Raw genomic sequence first — 19,719 nt, 5'->3', positions numbered from 1 at the left:
TACTCAGTGAAATCAAACAAGCTTAATACCACTTCTGTAATTACTCAATGAAATCAAACAAGTTTAATACCACTTCTGTAATTAATCAATGTGAAATCAAACAAGCTTAATACCACTTCTGTAATTACTCAGTGAAATCAAACAAGCTTAATACCACTTCTGTAATTAATCAATGTGAAATCAAACAAGCTTAATACCACTTCTGTAATTACTCAGTGAAATCAAACAAGCTTAATACCACTTCTGTAATTACTCAATGAAATCAAACAAGTTTAATACCACTTCTGTAATTAATCAATGTGAAATCAAACAAGCTTAATACCACTTGTCTAATTACTCATTGTGAACAGAATGCAGTAGTCCTATTGGATGCTTTCAGAGTACATGTACATAGAGAAAGCTGAATTGATCTGCTGGTTGCTGGTAGTTATGTGCAATAAAAATGTGCTGTTATGAAGTCTGTTCTGGAATACTACTTGCAATCGGAAGAATAAAATATTAGTAAAACCTCATTTTAATTTATAAAAATTTTTAATATTTGAATCAGAGTAGGTAATTGCTTTTAAATTAATCTAGGAAATCTAACTAGATAATATAGCTCCTCTGTGATCCATGTGTTGGACGTTTTCATGAATAAACAGCTACCATTATCAATCAGAGATGTATTATGCTTGAAAGAACAAAGTGTGGTTAACATTTTATTTTCTTGACATTTTATTTTCTTGAACTTAAATGCTTTCACATTTCTCACACATTTGCAGATTTAAAATAGGGATTGTATTAAATTTTACTGAGTACATATTTATTATTATCAATGAATATACATGTACTTTTTGCAGCAAAAAGTAAACAGTGTGTAACTTTGCATTTGTTACTTTGCATTAAATACTTTGCATTTATTACTTTGCATCTCATAGTCATTACATTAGTTTAGAGCTTTCAAGTTCAAGAAATTTTGCTTGCAAATTAAATCATAATAATTTCCATTGTTTGTCATACTGCACTGAATAATCATTTATATTATTACTAGAAATGCCATTTGGTATTCAGTCAAATGAGTGATGCAGTTCAGAGGGGTAGGGATGCAAGTGTACTTTGAATATCAGCTTGGTTCATATTTCATTGGAAATTTAAATTTGTCATCTAGCTTGCAGATAAACTCCACAAAATAATTTGTACCCCATGAATTTAAAATGATCTTATCATGCAGTGATAATATTGCAAGAAAGGTAAAGAAGTACAGCTTGTGATGGAAGTTCAGACCTCTAGTGTAAATTTTAGTCTGTTTTATTCTTTTATGTGTCATTGTCATTTTTCCACTAAATTATACTGAAAGCTCCCTCCTGCGTAGGGTTACCCTCCCTCATAAACAATTTAAGTGGTTTGGTATGTATGGTGCATATCGATGGTTTGACATCAGTAAATGATGTTTTGTCGGACTGCATACTGTATCTTTACAGTTTTGAGTATCTGAGGCAGTAACACAAATTAAAGTTAATGAAAGGGGTGCTTAGATGCCAGTTTAGGGATGTATGCATAAGTTTATCATGTTTGAATAGTTTAAAGGCAAAAAGAGACATTTGTACAAGATTCTTTTCAATAGTCACAGTGGCATAGCAAGAAATTTAGCTGCCCCTCCCCCAGAACATAGCTCTGGATCCTCTTCCAACAGAAGAGGTAGCTCTCACTCACTCCAAACGATGTTACAACTTTCAGTTTGTTTTCTTTTTGTATCATTAGTGCTTGCTCCTGCATAAGCCTTGTTACAAATCCTACACTAAATTATCTTCTTTGAGGCAAGGACTTGATAATCTGTAACCTAAAATAGAATTTAATCAACATTAAGTTAAAATCCGTGGTTTAACATCTATAAAACTCAATGATTTAATGTATTTCTGCTATCATCGTGCGTGAGCAGCATGAAAGTACTGTAGTAAAAACTATTTCTTATTATTGCAGAAGCAGTTGATATAGGTGTGTGTATTGCTACTTTGAGACTAATGGTGTGTATTGCAATATGAATGACGTGGTGTGATGTGTATCATTATACATTTTTGTTGACTCTTTAACAACTTTATGTCTTCAGGGTCAATTTAATAAAGACATTATGATATCATTCTCCTGGAATTTTAAGAGAAACTAAATGAGCATGGTTCTTTGAAAGGTCACATGTGAATATTAACTCCTCCAATAAGAAAGAGTTATTGCTGTATGTAGTTTTGCCTATGTGGTAACTTAATAATCTGTGTGTGTGTGTGTGGTGGCACATCAGCACAATCCTGACTATATATTTTCCAATAAGTTCAGGTATCCCAAAAAAGCATACAGAACAAAGGTAAAATGTCCAAGTCCTTTTCTCAGCTGGAACATAAATATGGGACACATTCCAGGGCAGAAAGTTTGTTTCCATTAGTTGTCTTTTGTGACATGCAGGGGGGTACACTGTGCCTAATTTATATCCATCAGCTTGCAGGGTGGTTTGGACTATGTACTTTATAAACTATGCTTTTATTAATGAAATATAATTGTTCTTTGCCATATCATGAAATAAATTGAGAACATAGTATTTGCACATCCATCTGTCTCACTTTTGCTTCCATGCTTTAATTTCAAGCCATTTGTGATTAAGGAATGAAACTTAGGATAGTTATACTACATTTATAAAGAAAAACATGTCATATACAACATTGGGGGCCTTATCTGCAACTCCAAGGTCATGACTCAGTATTATGTATTTTCCATGACATTTTCCATTTTGTTCTATAACTATAAAGCCATTGAAGATGAAGGGATGAAACTTGGTATGCTTGCATAACATCACTAAAAGGTCCTTTGCATCCTGTACTGGGTGTGTGTGTGTCTTTCTTTGAGGTCAAGGTCAAAGGTCATTATTTGTTTGTTTTCCATCACATTTTCTCTTTCACCCTGTTTTTTTCAAAGTCATTTAGATTCATGGATGAAATATGCTATGATTATGCAACATAACTAAATTGTGAATCACTTTTAATTGGGGTCAATCTTTCAGGTCAGTGTCTCAGCTCTAGTGTTGCACCTTGAGCATGGCATTATGGCTTACTTCTCACAATTTTTTGTCCTGTGTCCCCCAGATCTTGACCCTCTGACCAGCATGCATTGTAATAAATGCAGGTAGCAATAAGGTCTCACTGGACAGCATTTTTTGGTGAATTTTCATCTGACAATGACCTTTTACAGAAAAATGAGAATAATTTTACATTAAAGATACAAATAAAAACTAATGATTTTTGTAGAAAGCATGCATGTGAGATTTTGACTGTGGCAGCCAGGCTAATTCCTTATACAACTGGTGGCTTTTATACTGAACCAACACTGCCACCAACCCCTCTTTTTTACATTCATTTTCGACAGGAAAAAGCTATTTTGAATACTTTCCCTGTGACAAGGCAGCTAAAAGAAACAGTATGTGCCATGATTAAAGTTCACTAGTACTGTAATAAGTTAGGATACTTTTCATCACCCCTCAACCATCTGACTTTTAGATATTTACCTCTGTAGCAGACATGTAAATGCACAATCCAAGTTGGCTGTTCATTTGCAGCCAAAGTTATGTATTTGATCTCCAGTGCTAGTCTAACTGTGACAGGCAGTCAACAAACAAGCCAACCCATTTTCAAGCCTAACTCAAAGTAAATCTAAACCACATTGCAGATTTAGCTTCTGTGTGAATTTATAAATGCTAGGCTTACAATAATTAAGTTCATGCATTCTACTTTAAAAATTAGGGAAGTGTGAAAATATGAAACTATCCAGTGAGACCTAAGTTAATACTACAGTTAAAGGAAATCAAGATCCAGAAAGGAAAATTCCATGGTGCAGCTCACTTCAGGTTCATCGGATGTTCAAATATGTTAATATTTTTTTAGGAGTTTCTGGAGCACATGATAAAATGTTTATTTGTAATTGTAATTATTGATGTAAAATTTGATGATGATAAAGTTAAGATAGCAAAACTCAAAGAAAATAATGGAAATTATTTTGCTCCACTAGTGCATTTTTTACTTCAATTTATGTACTACACTTTTTCTTTGTCCCTTTTTAAATGTGGTGTGTACACCATATTTTGGGGACACAGTGCCCTTTCTTCTTACCACCCTTTGTACACAACACAGTATGTTAAGTTTTTCATCACTCATTCTCTTCTGTACTGTAACTCTGAAGCTGTTTGCTATACTTTTATATCATCATTTGAAGGACAAACCACAATGGAGTTCTATTTTCAAGGTCAAGGTAATGGCTTAATATTTTATGTTTTTTATGTTACTTTCTCTTCTGCTCTTTACCTTGTAAGGTTAAGGGATTAAAGCTGGTGTGCTGGTTTATCTAGAAGATGTGTTATGAATTACATTGGGGTTCCAGTCTTCAGGGTTAGGGTCAATAGCTCAATTTATTTTCTTCAGTTTTCCAACACATTTTTCTTTCCACTCTATAATTTTATAGCTGTTTGGGACTTAAGGTTTATTTGTGTCATAACTAATAGTTTTGTCTCATGTCATATTCTGGTTCCAGACTTTATGGTCAATATCCCAATGCAGTATGTAGAATTTTCCACTCATTAAATTTTTTGGTCATTTGCGATGAAGCGTGGTAAAACTATATATCATCATAAAAGTGTGTGTTACATGCTACAGTGGTAGTCCTGTCTTTAGCGTTGCTGGTAAGTTTATTTTAGGTTTCAGTTACATTTTCTCTTGCTAACTTAAAAGCTGTTTAAGATAAATGGACCAAACCTGGTATATTTGCATAGTGTCAATTGAAGATTTGTTACTTTCTACTTAACACTCCAAACAAACTGCACAGACCCAGATCTGCCAGCATAATGTACTGGCAGATCTGGGTCTGTGCAGTTTGTTAGTAGTAATCAGTAGAACATAAATACAGACCATGATCTGCAGGAGCATTATGTTGTGGTAGATTAGGATCATCATTGTTTGACTTATTAGTGAGTATGGCTGGCATTTATTTGATTCAATAAAGACTATTGGAAATTTTAAAAGGACTAAATAAAACTTCACATGTAAATTCCTTTTTCTTTGTCTCATTATCTGTATGGATTAGGATATTGTAGACAGGTGTTGATTTCAAGGAAAGTCTTGGGTGGCATGTGTGTGCCATGATTTATGCAGTTGTAATATTAATGTCTGACCATTCCAATTTTTATCCCTGATTGACCCTTGATATTGGTCATTAGGATGGCTCACTGTTAAATTTGATGTTCAGTGTCTCATATTTCTGGTAATAATGTCATTTCCATTCTCAAGCCAGCACTAATTGAGTAGGTCCCAGACAATTGGTCTGTGAATTTTATTGAACAAAGATTCCCATAAGTCCTTGTCATCTGCATTAATGTACAGGCTTAAAGTCTGGTAACTGAAATCTAAATTATAATCAGCTTGAGAAGTACTCTTTAGCCCCATATCATGCCCTCCAACACTCTTTGGGTGAGCAGATTTAATTGCCCTGTTTGCAGTTTCAAGCGAAAATGACCTTTTAGTGCCCCACCTCAGATGTGGAAGGGGAATATGCATTGAAAACTGCCTTTGCAGATACCTCTATAGGAAGGACACCTAGCTATAAAAGAAAACTTAGATAAATCTTTTCCTTAATTTGCATTATATATTTTATGTTTAATAAAGAACACCTGATCATAAACTTCATAATTTATTATCCAGTGCTTTTCCTTTCTAAACCGGTTTCATTTAGTGTTTCTTCCAGTGTCCATCAACCAGTATGCCTAATTATGGTTTCGCTTTTAGGTCACTGGGATAGAGTATTTGCTTCCACGAACACATTTCAGTCAAGGTTAATTTGACATTTAATTATATTGACAGATGATAATGTAATGTGCTACACCCATTTCTTCAATTGATTTTGTGTACTGCAATTTAGTCTGGGAAATATTGGATTTCTTTTCCTGCATTGTGAACAGAACATACAGATCAAAAATATATTTAACAATGTTACATTTGTATCAGCACCAGAATAACAACTTACTGTATTTATTTTATAAGTTGTGTCCAAGCAAAAATTTACACTGGTCTGCCACCATCATATCAAGGTCTTTGTTGTTTGTTCTTTTTATTCATCCAAGCAAACATTCACATCAGGTTGTTTTCACTGCTCCTCTGAAACTACATGGAGGATTGCCATGAAACTTTAGCACATGCACATTCATCCCAAAGGTCTAGATGGTTTTCATTCAAAATGGTGATGTTTCAGATATCCAATATGGCTACCACGGTGTCCATTTTGAAACTTGATATATATGCTTTTGTTGTTGTTGTGGGGTTTAACGCCATTTTTCAGCACACGATAGGCTATGCATGGCGGCCAGTATTAATGGTGGAGGAAGAACCCGAGAAAACCCCGGGAAGAACCACTGACCCACAAGAAGCTACAGGAAAGCTTTCTCACATACCAACATTGGCCAAATCCTGATATATATGCTTTTTGTAAATGAAAATGGTGTTGACTTGGCCTCCAGTATAACCACTATGGTGGAAACTTGAAAATATTGTCATCTCTACTCCTTCTGGATGGATGGACATATCAGTGTGAGATTTTCATCAAAAGGCTTTTAGTAATATTTAACTGATTGTTAATGAAAATGGTGCCAATCTGACATCCATTAAGGCCAATGTGGGAAATTTAATTGAAAATTATTTTGTCTCAAAAGAGAAAATCATGTTGAAATTAGCACTTCACTAAAAGACTTTTTATCATACCTGTTTGGTCCTAAATAAAAATGGTGCCAATTGTGTGTCAAGTATGGCTGATATGATAACTGAATGGATGGTAATATTGAAATGGGATTTTCACCTGAACACTTCTAAGGATCTCATTAGTGGTCCTTAATGAAAAAGGTGCAGATTACATCCACTATGAATACTGCAGTGGCTATTTTGAAAATTATTTTGTCACTCAAGAATATCAGAGATGATTTTAACACTTAGCAATCACAAAGTAGAAATGGTCTTGTGTTTTCCCAGTATTACTTTTCAGCATGTATTGACACCACTTTATTGGAAAGAAGCTGTATGGTATTAGCTCAATAAAGGAACTTCATGGTGATGTTTCTATGGTGATGTTTCACTGAGAAATTTGTAGACTTTTTGAGGAAGTACAACTTAAATACCACATTCTGACTACTTGTTTTAATAATTTTATATTTTTATCTTTATATTTTATTTTATCTTCTAATACTTCATGTTTATGTCTGTTTCTTTGGAAGGAGGGGCAGGTTCTGTTTTGTGTGTGCACAGGTGGCTGATGAGGCCAATCTTTGCATGGAATGTTCTTTTGCATAGGGGACAAGGGATGAGTGGGACATCTCCATGAGGATTGATGACACACACTTTTCTGGCTCTGCAGCTATTGTCCTCACACAACTTGGAGCCTTTGTTCACGGAGGAATGCCAAGTGACTCAATCGCTTGCTGCTTGCTCCCATGAATCAGGCTTTATGTTGAATGCTTTCAATGCAGCTTTCAGACTGTCTTTGAAGCGTTTCTTCTGATCTCCATGGGATCGCTTTCCTTTCTGTTGTTCACCATAGAAGAGTCTCTTAGGCAGCCAGTGGTCTGGCATGCGTGCAACATGTCCCGCCCAGTGTAGCTGAGACTGCATCAAGATGGTGTGGATGCAGGGTAGACCTGCTTGGGCGAGTACCTCAGTGTCTGGAACCTTGTCTTGCCACTTGATGTTGAGGATTTTCTTGAGACTTGTCGTGTGAAAGTGGTTCAGCTTCCTGGTGTGGCATTGGTACACTGTCCACATTTTGCATGCGTAAAGTAGTGTGGGGAGGACAACTGCCCTGTAGACCTTGAGTTTGGTCTGGATGTTGATGCCTCTTCTATTCAAGACATACAGTCTGCCAAAAGTTGAGCTGGCTCTGGCAGTGTGGAGGTTCACTTCACCATCAGTAGTGATGCTCTGTGACAGTGTGCTGCCAAGGTAGGTGAAGCGGTCCACTACATTGAGTTTTTGGCCATTGACGGTGATGTTGAGCTCAACATAGGGCTTTCCAGGGGCTGGCTGATGTAGGATTTGAGTCTTCATGGTGCTGATGGTGATACCCAAACTTGTGCACGAGCTGGAGAACTTGTCAATGCTGCATTGCAGGTCGGCTTCTGAGCCAGCATTGAGGGTGATGTCATCAGCAAATAAGAATTCCCTGATGGTGTCTGTCATAACCTTGTTTTTCACTTGAAGCCTTCTGGGGTTGAACAGTTTTCCATCTGTACAGTAACTAATGCTTAATTCAACATCTCTGTCTCTGAAAGCATTAGTCTAAATGGCAGAGAACAATAGACTGAACAGTGTCGGTGCCAGAATAGAACCCTGCTTGACACCATTTGTTACTGGGAATGGCTCCATTGTCCTGGACTCGTGCCTGCATTCTGTTGTGAAAGTGCTGCACCATGGATGTAAATTTTCTCAGGCATCCATACTTGGTCATTACCTTCCACATGCCTTTTCTGCAGACTGTAAATAAAGGCCTTTGTCAAGTTGACGTGGATGGAAAGAGGTCGGCGTTTTGCTCTTGACCTTTCTCTTGTAGCTGCCTCGCAGCAAACACCATGTCCATGATCCCACGAATCAGTATACAAATGATAAACTCTTTCATCTGACTTTTCTTTTCCAATATGGCTACCACTGATGTCTGTAAAAGGGTCTATAATTTGTATGTTTATATTTAATTACAAGTCAGATCCAACTGCAAAAATGACATAGACCCTGAACTGCTGTCACATTATACAGCAGCATGTCAGGGTCTGTATTGTTTGTATTACTGATTACTTCTAACAAACTGCATAGACCCAGATCTGCCATTGTATAATGTGCCAGCAGATTGGTGTCTGTGTCCTTTGTTGTACTAATTACTTCTAAGAAACTGCATAGACCCAGATCTGCTGGCACATTATGCGATGGCAGATCTGGGTCTGTGCAGTTTGCAGTTGAATCCAGCTTGTATGCTGTCAGATATGAATATCCCAAATGATCATGTGAGAATTTAAGATTACCTATTTAAAACCTCTAAATTGTTCCTCAGTAACTGATTGAAAGTCTTAACATCTACTATACAACTGGTGAGTTTGCCATGGCAAAAGCTTGAATAGTGATCACCTTGGCATCTGTTTGCATGTCCATCTGTCTGCCTGACCACAGTCCAGATTAACCTCAGTGTTAAATTTTTTTTTTTACTTTATACTTCAGTAGTGTAGTCTGTTCCTCAAGCACAGTTGACCACAGAGTCCTGTTACTTGGTATGTGGATAGATTTTTTATGTGTACAACACCGTGATAGCAAAACTTGTATGGTGGGGGCTTTACACACAACTTGTTTACTTTTATTTTTCTTTACATTACAGGTGAAAAGATACGAACAGGATAGGCGTGATGATTCTTCGGTAAGTATCACTGTCATACTTTTCATGGCATTAATTTAGCAGAATTCCATATATAATGCTTATTTAATATGTGGAAAGCAGTGTGAAGCCTCAGTACATGAAACTATTCAACTCATGATTTTGGTGTTATCAAATTCCTAGTACTTTGGTATATATTAAAGAAGAAATAAACAGTACTATAAGAAGCACAAATTGAGTGTAGCACCTGGAGCCAAAAGTAGAAAATGATCTCTTCTTATTGTGTAAGCATTAATTAACCTAGTTGTCTAAAGCACATCTCAGAGATTGTTAGCTTTTAATCTGGTCACCTTTGATTCAGGTAAACATTTTATATCAGGCATTATGAAGAAAGAAAAAAATCCAAGATTAGCATATAAAAAACAATAAATCAAAAGCAACCCTTGATTTTTATAGACATCTAGCATAGCCACAGGTGCAATGGTCTTTAACTTAGTATAAAAAAAATTGAGATCCTGAGCCTTTAAGAACATGTGATCCATAATCGTCTTTTACAAACTACACAGCTTCTAATTTCCAACTGATGATGTACATCCTGTTAAACAAGACAGTCTTACTCAAGTGCGCCACATATCAAAACCATCAAGTGGGTCACCACATATCAGAACCAGAAAGTGGGAAACCACATATAAAAACCAGTAAGTGGGACACCTCATAAAAACCAGCAAGTGGGACACCACATATCAAAACCAGAAAGTGGGACACAAGATTTCAAAACCAGCAAGTGTGACACCACATATAGAAACCAGCAAGCGGGTCACTACATATCAAAACCTGCAAGGGGTACACCACCGGTATACCACATATGAAAATCAGCAAGTGGCACACCATGTATCAAAACCAGCAAGTGGAACACCAGATATCAAAACCAGCAAGTGGAACACCAGATATCAAAACCAGCAATTGGAACATCACATATCAAAACCAGCAAGGGGGTCACCACATATCACAGAAAGACATAAGCTTTGTTGCATTTTCTGGAAATCATTTTGAAAAAAAGGGAAATATGCAGTTTTGTTAAAAGGACACTCACAGAATATGCATCTTTTGTGTCATCCTACATTGAAGTCAAGAAGCTTAGTTTAATTACAAGCAAGATCATAAAAATACTCAAATTACTGGAATCTAATATAGAGCTCTGGTAGCTCAGAATATGAAGGCTGGAAATAAATATCACAGGTATTTGTAGGCATTGTTGTGGTGGGGGGGATCTTCTGTGCCGCCTTTTCCATGAAACAACCAGCCATCTAGTGGGGACCCTGAATCTTGTATCTGCAAATGTGCAGTTAATAATGCAATGGGATAAAAACAACTTATATAATTTTATGATCAAGTGTTCAGATTGCTTGTGAAATGTGAGATTTAAAAAAAAATTATGTTTTAGAGAAATGGCACATGGGAGTTAGAAATATACACTGTGTTCACTTATCAACTATCAAAGTGCACCGCTAACTTGCACCTTGATAACTTATATATCTGGATACAGTGTCATCTGATTTGTGGTGAACTTGTTTTTAATTCTTTTTTCTCCCTGATGAAAATCGTATCCTGAGCAGTGACAAAGTCTGACTTCTGCAAAATCCTTGGGACATGAAACACATGGAATATTTATACCATATATGCTTGCTCCCTTGTGGGTTTCAACTTCAAACAGCATAGACCCTGATCTTCCATCACATAAAGTGATACTATTCATATAAGAAAATATATATTACAAATCATCTTCATAATGGAAGTTAGAAAACATGCCCTTTCTCTCACAGTTACTGCTAACTGTAAGTTTGCTGCATTGATTTTTTTACCACATTACTCACAAGTTAATAGAGGGAGTGGTGTGTATAAATATTTGGAGTATAAATGTGTGCTTGGTAATGTTTTAAAAGGTAATTCAATATAAATCTGTTAGGTTGCTTGTGTAAATTTGAGTTTTATGGGCACATATAAACACTAACATAGGATTTAAAGCAAAAATGTTCTGTTAAGCAGAAAAGTTGTTATAGCAATGGAAATTAGGCAGAAAAAGTCATCATTCAGAAAAATAAACCCATTGGGAACTTAATAATTAAAAAGATGCAGAAAAGATTTATCACAAATTAAACAAATTTGACAACATTGAAATATTTTTCTTTGAAAACATGTCTATTCAGACATTTTTTGGACAGTATTTTTTGTTGCATAATGTAAAAGTGGCTAAGCATTTATCCAGCCACATTGTACACACAAATCTGTTGTATGATTGTACATGTGGCTCAGAGCATATCTGACTGTACACAGTGTACACCCAGATCTGTTGTTGCATAATGTATAGGTGGCTAAGGTCTGTACAACTGCAGGCACACCATGTTCATTTGGCTCAGGATATTTCAAACTGTCAGCAGTGTACACCCAGATTAATGGCATAATGCACAGGTGGCTCAGGGTCTATGCAACTTCAAACAGTTTCACCCAGATCCATTGCATAATATTCAGGTGGCTCAGGGTCCAAGCAAATGCAAACAGTGCACAACTAGATCTGTTGCATAATGTAGATATGGCTTAGGGTCTATGCACCTGCAGACTGTATAACTAGATCTGTTGCATAATGTACAGGTGGCTTAGGGTCTATGCAACTGTAGACTGTATAACTAGAAATGTTGCACAGTGTAGAGATGGCTCTGGGTCCATGCAACTGAAAACTGTATAACTAGATCTGTTGCGTAATGTACAGGTGGCTCAGGGTCTATGCAGCTGCAGACTATAACTAGAAATGTTGCATAATGTAGAGATGGCTTAGGGTCTATGCAACTGCAGACTATAACTAGAAATGTTGCATAATGTACAGGTGGCTCAGGGTAAATTATAACGACTCTATGGTCTTGAACAAAGTAACAGAAAAGAGCAAAAACCAATAAGTTTTGTAAAATTCAGCAATTTATTTCCCTAAAATACAAAGTGTAAGAAATCTTAGGGTATTGTGAATTAAATCCCAAATAATCCTAGAATTACTAACACAAGTACTAAAGAATAAAGTTCTGAATAAACTTTAGTGGTATTGCCAAAAAAATCCAATGCTAAAAGTGTGATGGCCAGAATAGCAATGATTTGCCAACAGTTATTTGTTGATTTCACAATAATAACTTCCAAGGATATATCCTTGTTTGAATTTCACTAAAAATCCAAATCTATTTTCAAGAATATTATTTTAGATGAGCACTTTGTATTTCCAGTGAATAAATAATTTCAATTAGTAAATTCCAGCCCATGTGAAACACTGGACACAACAATGTGACTGATTTCTGCTTCAGATGTTATTGCAGGAATAAACAACTTTTCCAATAAACAAGATTTTATACTCCTCTGCCTGACCTAGTCCATAATTAAACTTTTATATTAAAAAAACTATTACCTCATGGAAAATTTCATTCATGAAGGTTCCATCTCCTGCATTATATGTCCAATTCTCTACCAACTGAACTAACATGGCTCAAACCCAGATCAGCCGTCTTTGCTAGCCAGTAGGAGGCAAGTTACATAATTATGCCTTGGTTGATGCAAAATGAATGTCTTCTACCAGACACTTAAGAATTTTAAAATTATTGCAGATAAAATTGAGACTTTACATTAGATTTGTTTGAGGTCATTTTGGCCTAGACTAAATGTGTCATCCAAATTGTGATCCAGAGTCTGTTGTCCAGTTGGTAAGGATATACACAGGGGCATGACCCCGGGGCAGTTTTTGGTTTAATAGAAAGTGAACAGTTTGCTTATGCAATATTCCATAGATAACCTTGTTATGCCAGGTAAGCATGTGTATACTTTAAGGTGGAACTATGAATAGTTTCAAAGTTATGACTTGGGGTGGATGGGGTGGCAGTCCTCAGAAGTCAGAGAAAGACTCAGTGGCTCATCCTGGTTACATAAATTGCTTGGCTTTTTATGCTACGCTTGTGTCTAAATGATTGTAGGGTGGTGATCTCAGTGTTGTTCAAATTTTGATCCAGGAGCTGTGCTCCATTTGGTAAAGACAGACAGAGGGGCAAGACCTAGTGTTCATTGAAAAAGAAAGTGAACTGTTTGCTTATAGAGTATTCATTTTATCAAAATATGTAGAAATTTGGAAGGTGACCTTTGATTGCCCCCAATTCTCCTCCACAGTGGTTGGGATTCACTAGAACAAAAAACAAAAATAATTCCCACTCCAGAAACATTAAACTTAGAAAGTTTTGTAAACATTTATACCATTTGTTTTAATGTTATGAGCTTGTGTAAAACCTTGTACATTAACATTATTGCTAAGGATAACTTTGTGTTTGGTCCATTTCACATGTTTTTCAAAGGAAAGTGACACAGAATAATCATCGTATCGCATACTGGTATTAAAGTTTAGAAACTAGTATTGTTTTGGTTACCATATTTTAAACAAATTGTATTTTTACTCTTTGCTCTTTTAAAAATTTCCAATCTAAATGGTGTGACCCATGAAGAGTAAATGGTCATTTAGCATGGTTGAGTATTATGATTCTATTGTTTGAATTGATAAATCATTTTCATTAAATGGATGGATACGTTTTTTTAAATATTATTAAGACAACTCCTTAGAGTGATTTCCCTTAGAAGCTGAAAGCAGAGGCATAGTTTTGTCTCCACCTATGTAGATAACCCTGATGTACTATATGGCTCATTATCACACTCTGATACAAATTAGCCATATAAACAAGATAAACTAACTTCTGATTAAGATAACCAATATGTCAGACTGTAGTCCTGTAACCAGATTAGATAGTTGTTATCAACCATTTTGTTTTAAATTGCCCAGAACCACACCTAATGGACTTATTGCTGCTTATTGTGTGCCACTGAGTTAATACTATCTGGCACATTTTATGGTTTGTTTGTTTTGATTGCTTTCCCATCACCATGGCAAACATGTATTATATTTCAGCTCTCAGTACTGACAGCAACTCTTTTTTTAAAAATCAGATAGGAATCCTTAGGAATCCATAAATCTGTGTGATTGTGCTTTTTTTACACAGAAAGTTGGATCCATTTCAACCATGTAATGTGATGGATGAATTTTTCTCTCTCTTGGTCTGAATGTGAAATCCTGCAAAGTAAATCTTACATTACGGTAAGATGCATGTAACAAGCCAGCTCTGGAAAGCAGAGTGACTGCCTGATTTCTTATTTAGTTGTTGGGAACATTGTTGCCAAAAGTGGATGATTGCATAACATAAAGGTGACTGGATTAGGTTTGACTGTAGGTTGTACATGTCAGTGTGTTATTTGTCGGTGGATTAAAAAACAGAAGACATGTTGTACTGATACTTATGTAGCACGTGTATTATAATAATGTAATTTTGCCATCGTGTCTACAGATCTTTGATTGTCAATTGGTTACAATCACTCTTTTGACAGGATTGTTGTCCCTATTCTTGTAGGCTTCAACAATCAGTTTTGGCATCTATCCCCATTTCCTTGTCATGTGTATGAAATTTTATGAATACATTGATTTTGATGAGTGATACATACTGTTAGAAAATTGGGTCACAGTGATCTCGTTTGTATTCTGCAGTGAATGGATTAGGTTATACATTTAGTTATTTTTTTCAAATTTTCACAATTGTTGCATGTTCAGTAAATGTTGTACTTACATTTATATTAGAACTCGCCCTTCCCTTGAAAAACAGGCCATAGTGACCTTTTTTATGCCCTTGCCATATCTCTAGCTGGGATATTCAGTGTCATGTCATGTAACATTCTGTCACATCCTGTAGATTTAGTTTCCGGTCTATAACATTTGAAGGTCTTCATGGATTGAAATCAGATTTGGTGCAAGTCTAAATTACACCACAAGTACTTGGTCAGGATTGATTTTCAAAGCCTTGTTGCAGACTTGCCAGTGAAATCCACATTTATTTCTAATTTTGCCCTTCCAATTTATTTCTACAAAATAGTTTTTGAAGAACTTCATGAATTTAATCAACTTTTGTATGAGGTTTTATATCAGCAAGACCTAGGTCCACAGTTTGCCAGGAAGTTTATAGCATTATGTTTTTTTAAACTTAGAAACCTCCACATCAGTTTTGTTTCTGCTCAGTAACATTTGAAGGACAGAAATCAAATTTGCTGTGGGGGCTGGGGGTATTGGTGGGGTTGACTGGCAGATTGTAGCTTCTTATAAGGTGTCTGCTTTATTTGGTTATTGTTATCTAGAGGGTGATCACCCTTGGTGTTGTTGCCGAGGTGTTATATAAAGAAGATCATTGTACAAATTCAGATAGATGAACTCAAACACAGGTAAACTAATATCAAGAAAAGTGATCTATGGATTTAAACAATAAATTCATGCAGATATAAGCAAATAAATTAGAGCAAATCATTATATTGGTATCAACGAATTACATGAGACTGACACAGATACCTTGTGTTTTCAAGCTTTGCTCGCTTCTACCGCTAGAATTGTGTATGTTGACTTTCCAGACATCCAGTCCCTTGGATAAATGTTTTACAAGACAATTTCTGTTAAATTCAATCTCGTAGTCTCATATGTTTTTACCTCTTGCAGGAAAACATAGACTGACTAAATTTTGCAATGGGGCATATTAAACCAAGAAATTTTGTGTGGGAAACATGCCCCTTATTTAGTGTAACCAATTAGGATTTAATATATCTACCAACCTTATAACTAGATGCCAAAATTGTGGTCAGCCTGACTTCTAGATTTCCAAAATAACTGATTCTGGATAATTTCAACTATGACATTTTTGATATTTCCTTAAGGTCTGTCTGATGGTTAAATAAACAAAGGCTTAATCAAGAATCACTTCCTCTTATGACACAGACATAAAAAATCATGCAGTATAGCGATTTAGCATGCACCTGTCCCCATAAATCTAATTAATTGTTCTCTTGCCTAAACTAATGTGCTATTTATAGATCGACAGAAATTTACACCCATACACATGGTATGAGACTTTACGTTAAGAAGACATAAATCAAGTTGACTTTAACCATTTTCCTGCAGAATGTTGTGTAGTTGTGACCTCTGTTTGACCTAGGACGTTGCCTATTAATTTCATTTCCACTCAATAATATTTGATAGCCTTGATGTCATAAAACCAGATTTGTCACAATTTTTGTATTAGGGTGATTCATTTCATTTTATTTTTCATTACATTTTTTCAAATTGTGAGTTATGGTGCCAATCTGCCAATATTTCTGCCATGGTGGCCATCTTAAAATTTGTATTTTTCATTAGTTTTTTTCAAACTTTTTGAGTTATGGTGCCAGTCTGCCAATAGTGCTGCCATGGTAGCCATCTTAAAATTTTTTTTGTATCTTCTCCTGAATGGATGGTCATATTGATGTGGGGTTTTCGGAAAAAGACTTATTATGATATCTAGTTAGTCTGAAATGTAAATATTGTCCCATAAATGAAATGTTATCAGCCTGATATCCAGTATGGCCACTATGCTAATTATTTTTGTTATTGCTGATTGGCCTGAATGGATGGTCATGTTGACAATTCATTTTCCCTAAAAGTTTTCATGTAATTGGCCCAAAATGAAGTCTATATCCCACAGACATCCAATTTGACTGCCATAGAGGAAATCATGGAAATCCTGTTATCACTAATCATTAAGGAAAAGTTTTGTTACCAAATTTTGGTATGTTGGAGCTTTTTAAGAATGTCAGAGATGGTTTTAATACTCAGTAATTAAAAACAAGGAACAAACTTGTGTTAGATTCCTGGAATTCTTTTTGGCCAGTAGATTGTCTGTCCCATCAAGAAACTCTTGGTATTTCTGATGATACTGGGCTTTATAAAAGAGGTAGATATAATTCAAGGAATGAAAACTGTACACCATGGAACCCTTTTATTCATGAAAAATTAGTTTAAGAATTCCTCAAGTTTACAGAAAACCTCAATTCCTTTTAAAATTAACAGAACTACTGTCAGGAAAACACAGGATATTAGGATAGGATTTTAATTCACGTTTGCCTGCTTGATGTTAGTGAAAAGCTTGTGATTGCAAGCCAGGTATCGAGACAGATATTCAAAAATATTGATTAAAAGATGAAAACTTGAGTAACTTGATGAAACCAGGATAGGTTGTCTTTCTTGGCAGTGTTCTGACAGATTTTACTTTACAGCTCTGTAACATACCATATTTACTCGCTTATAAGACAAGTTCAACTGCAAACTTCACAGACCCAGCTCAGCTGTCGCATAATCTGCCAGCAGATCTGAGTCTCTGCAGTTTGTTAGAAGTAATCAGTAGAGCAAACAGCATAGACCCTGTACTATAGGTGCATTATATTTCAGCAGGTCTGGATCGTTGATGTTTGCAGATTAACTTGACTTATAAGCGAGTACATGTGGTACTCATTTTGCACCTCTGTGATCCCGGGTTGATCTAAGATTTTGTGACTTACAGTTTTCTTCCAGTAAAGTTTTGAATTGCTAGTGTCTTGTGTGGTTGAATGTTAACTTTATTTAATCTATTCAGAACTTTTGTCAAGACAGAGAGGGTAGAAGTTATGGCAGATCAAGAAAACAGCTGAACAACAAACCCGCCAAGTCACCCTCGCTGATATATTCAGGTAATTCAATGCATTCATTCTTTTGGGTGCAAGATAATGCACCTATTTACCTATCAGAAAACATTATGCAACCCGAATTAGACCTGTACCAAAAGTAATAGTTGTTTTTACTAATGTAATTTAGCTCAAGGCCAGGTACACAACTCCCTCGATAACTTGCGCACATTGGGGTCTAAAAAAATATAGAATTAATTATTGTTTCATCTGACATGTATTCGGCAGTGGGACAATCATTGTCAGCACAAATAATAATAATAATAATGAGGACTTTGTATAGCACCTAATCTTTAGAAGCTCTAAGCGCTTTACAACATTAGACAACACCTATAAGATAAAAAACATATAATGATATGATTACAAAAACAAACATCATGAAATTAGAAAACATATGCTGAGAATATTTAAGGTAGGAAACATTATTAGGTCTTTAAGTTTGTTCTTGCAGTCGAAATAAGTGAGTTTTGAGAGCCCTCTCGAATGTGATCACTGTGTCTTTGTGTCTAAGTTCAGTGGACAATTCATTCCACGTTGCTGGGCCCTGGTATGCAAAAGAACGCTGTCCATATGACTTTGTTTTCATAGTGGGAATAATGAGTATACGATTGTCAGAAGAGGAGCGTAAGTATCTTGCTGGTGTGTACACATGGGTAAGATCAGATAGGTATGTTGGACTAGAGTCAGACAGTGAAACATAGCACAGAGAACAAATTTTGTGTTTGATTCTGGATCGAATGGATAGCCAGTGTAGGGTACAGATCATTGGGGAGGTGTGCTCTGATCGTGGTATTTTAAGTATGATCCGAGCAGCTGTGTTTTGAACTTTTTGAAGTTTCTGAAGCAGATATTGAGATGAACCTGACAGAATTGAGTTACAATAGTCCAGTCTTGAAAGTACTAATGAACACACAAGTGTTTTAGTGGCATCAACTGAAAGATATTTGCGAATTGAGCTGATACGTCTCAGCTCAAGATATGCAGCCTTGCAAATGTTCATGACATGTTGGTGCAATGTGAGAGTACTGTCCAGAGTAATACCTAGGTTTCGTACTGATTGTGTGAATTTAATGTTGGTGTTGCTGATATTTATTGTTTGAGGTAAAGGATGTGAATGAGAAAGTCTTTGTGTTTTGATCAGAATGGCCTCAGTTTTATCATCATTCATCTGCAGCTTGTTACATGTCATCGATGATTTCACATCAGAAATGCACCTCTCTACACCTTGGATGGTAGCATCAACTTCAGTTGGGTGGCTAGATTTGTATATTTGGGTGTCATCAGCATACAATTGGTGAGACACTAGATGATGATTTATGACACTTGAGAGCGACTGAGTGTACAGAATGATGAGAACAGGTCCAAGAACAGACCCCTGTGGAACACCACAACATAGATCAACTGGGCTGGAGTGTATTCCATTTGCAGACACAATTTGTGATTTGTTGACCAAGTAGGACTTGAACCACAGTAAGGCTGTATCCTGAATGCCAAATACATGCTGGAGACGGTGAAGTAATATGTCCACTCCTCCATATCATCATCAAGAGAAACGCCCATCTCAGGACCATGAGTCTGTACAAATTTCTCCCAAACAGCCTCTGCATTAAAGACAACAGTCTCACTGAAACCTTGAAAGTCACTGTCATTGTCACTGTCTCTGTCACTGTCAAAGGCAGC

General features: G+C 36.0%; 1 protein-coding gene across 11 annotated transcripts in view; it reads left to right on the top strand.

Moving 5' to 3' along the window:
• The window catches only part of LOC149801223 (uncharacterized), a 238,899-nt gene that overhangs the window by 153,990 nt on the left and 65,190 nt on the right, over positions 1-19,719 (top strand). For all 11 annotated transcript variants that reach the window (XR_016420596.1, XR_016420602.1, XR_016420599.1 and 8 more), the window contains 2 exons: positions 9,406-9,444; positions 17,952-18,045. Coding sequence is in view for 4 of the 11 variants with exons in the window: in XM_089955285.1 (XP_089811411.1) it covers positions 9,406-9,444; positions 17,952-18,045 (133 nt within the window). In the remaining 7 variants the exon portion in view is untranslated. The remainder of the gene's footprint in view (positions 1-9,405; positions 9,445-17,951; positions 18,046-19,719) is intronic.

This window comes from Sinohyriopsis cumingii, chromosome 4 (genome assembly GCF_028554795.1).
Source record: "Sinohyriopsis cumingii isolate HCF-2022 chromosome 4, ASM2855479v2, whole genome shotgun sequence".
Taxonomy (NCBI): Eukaryota; Metazoa; Mollusca; class Bivalvia; order Unionida; family Unionidae; genus Sinohyriopsis; species Sinohyriopsis cumingii.
This window is presented reverse-complemented; position numbering and strand designations above follow the sequence as displayed.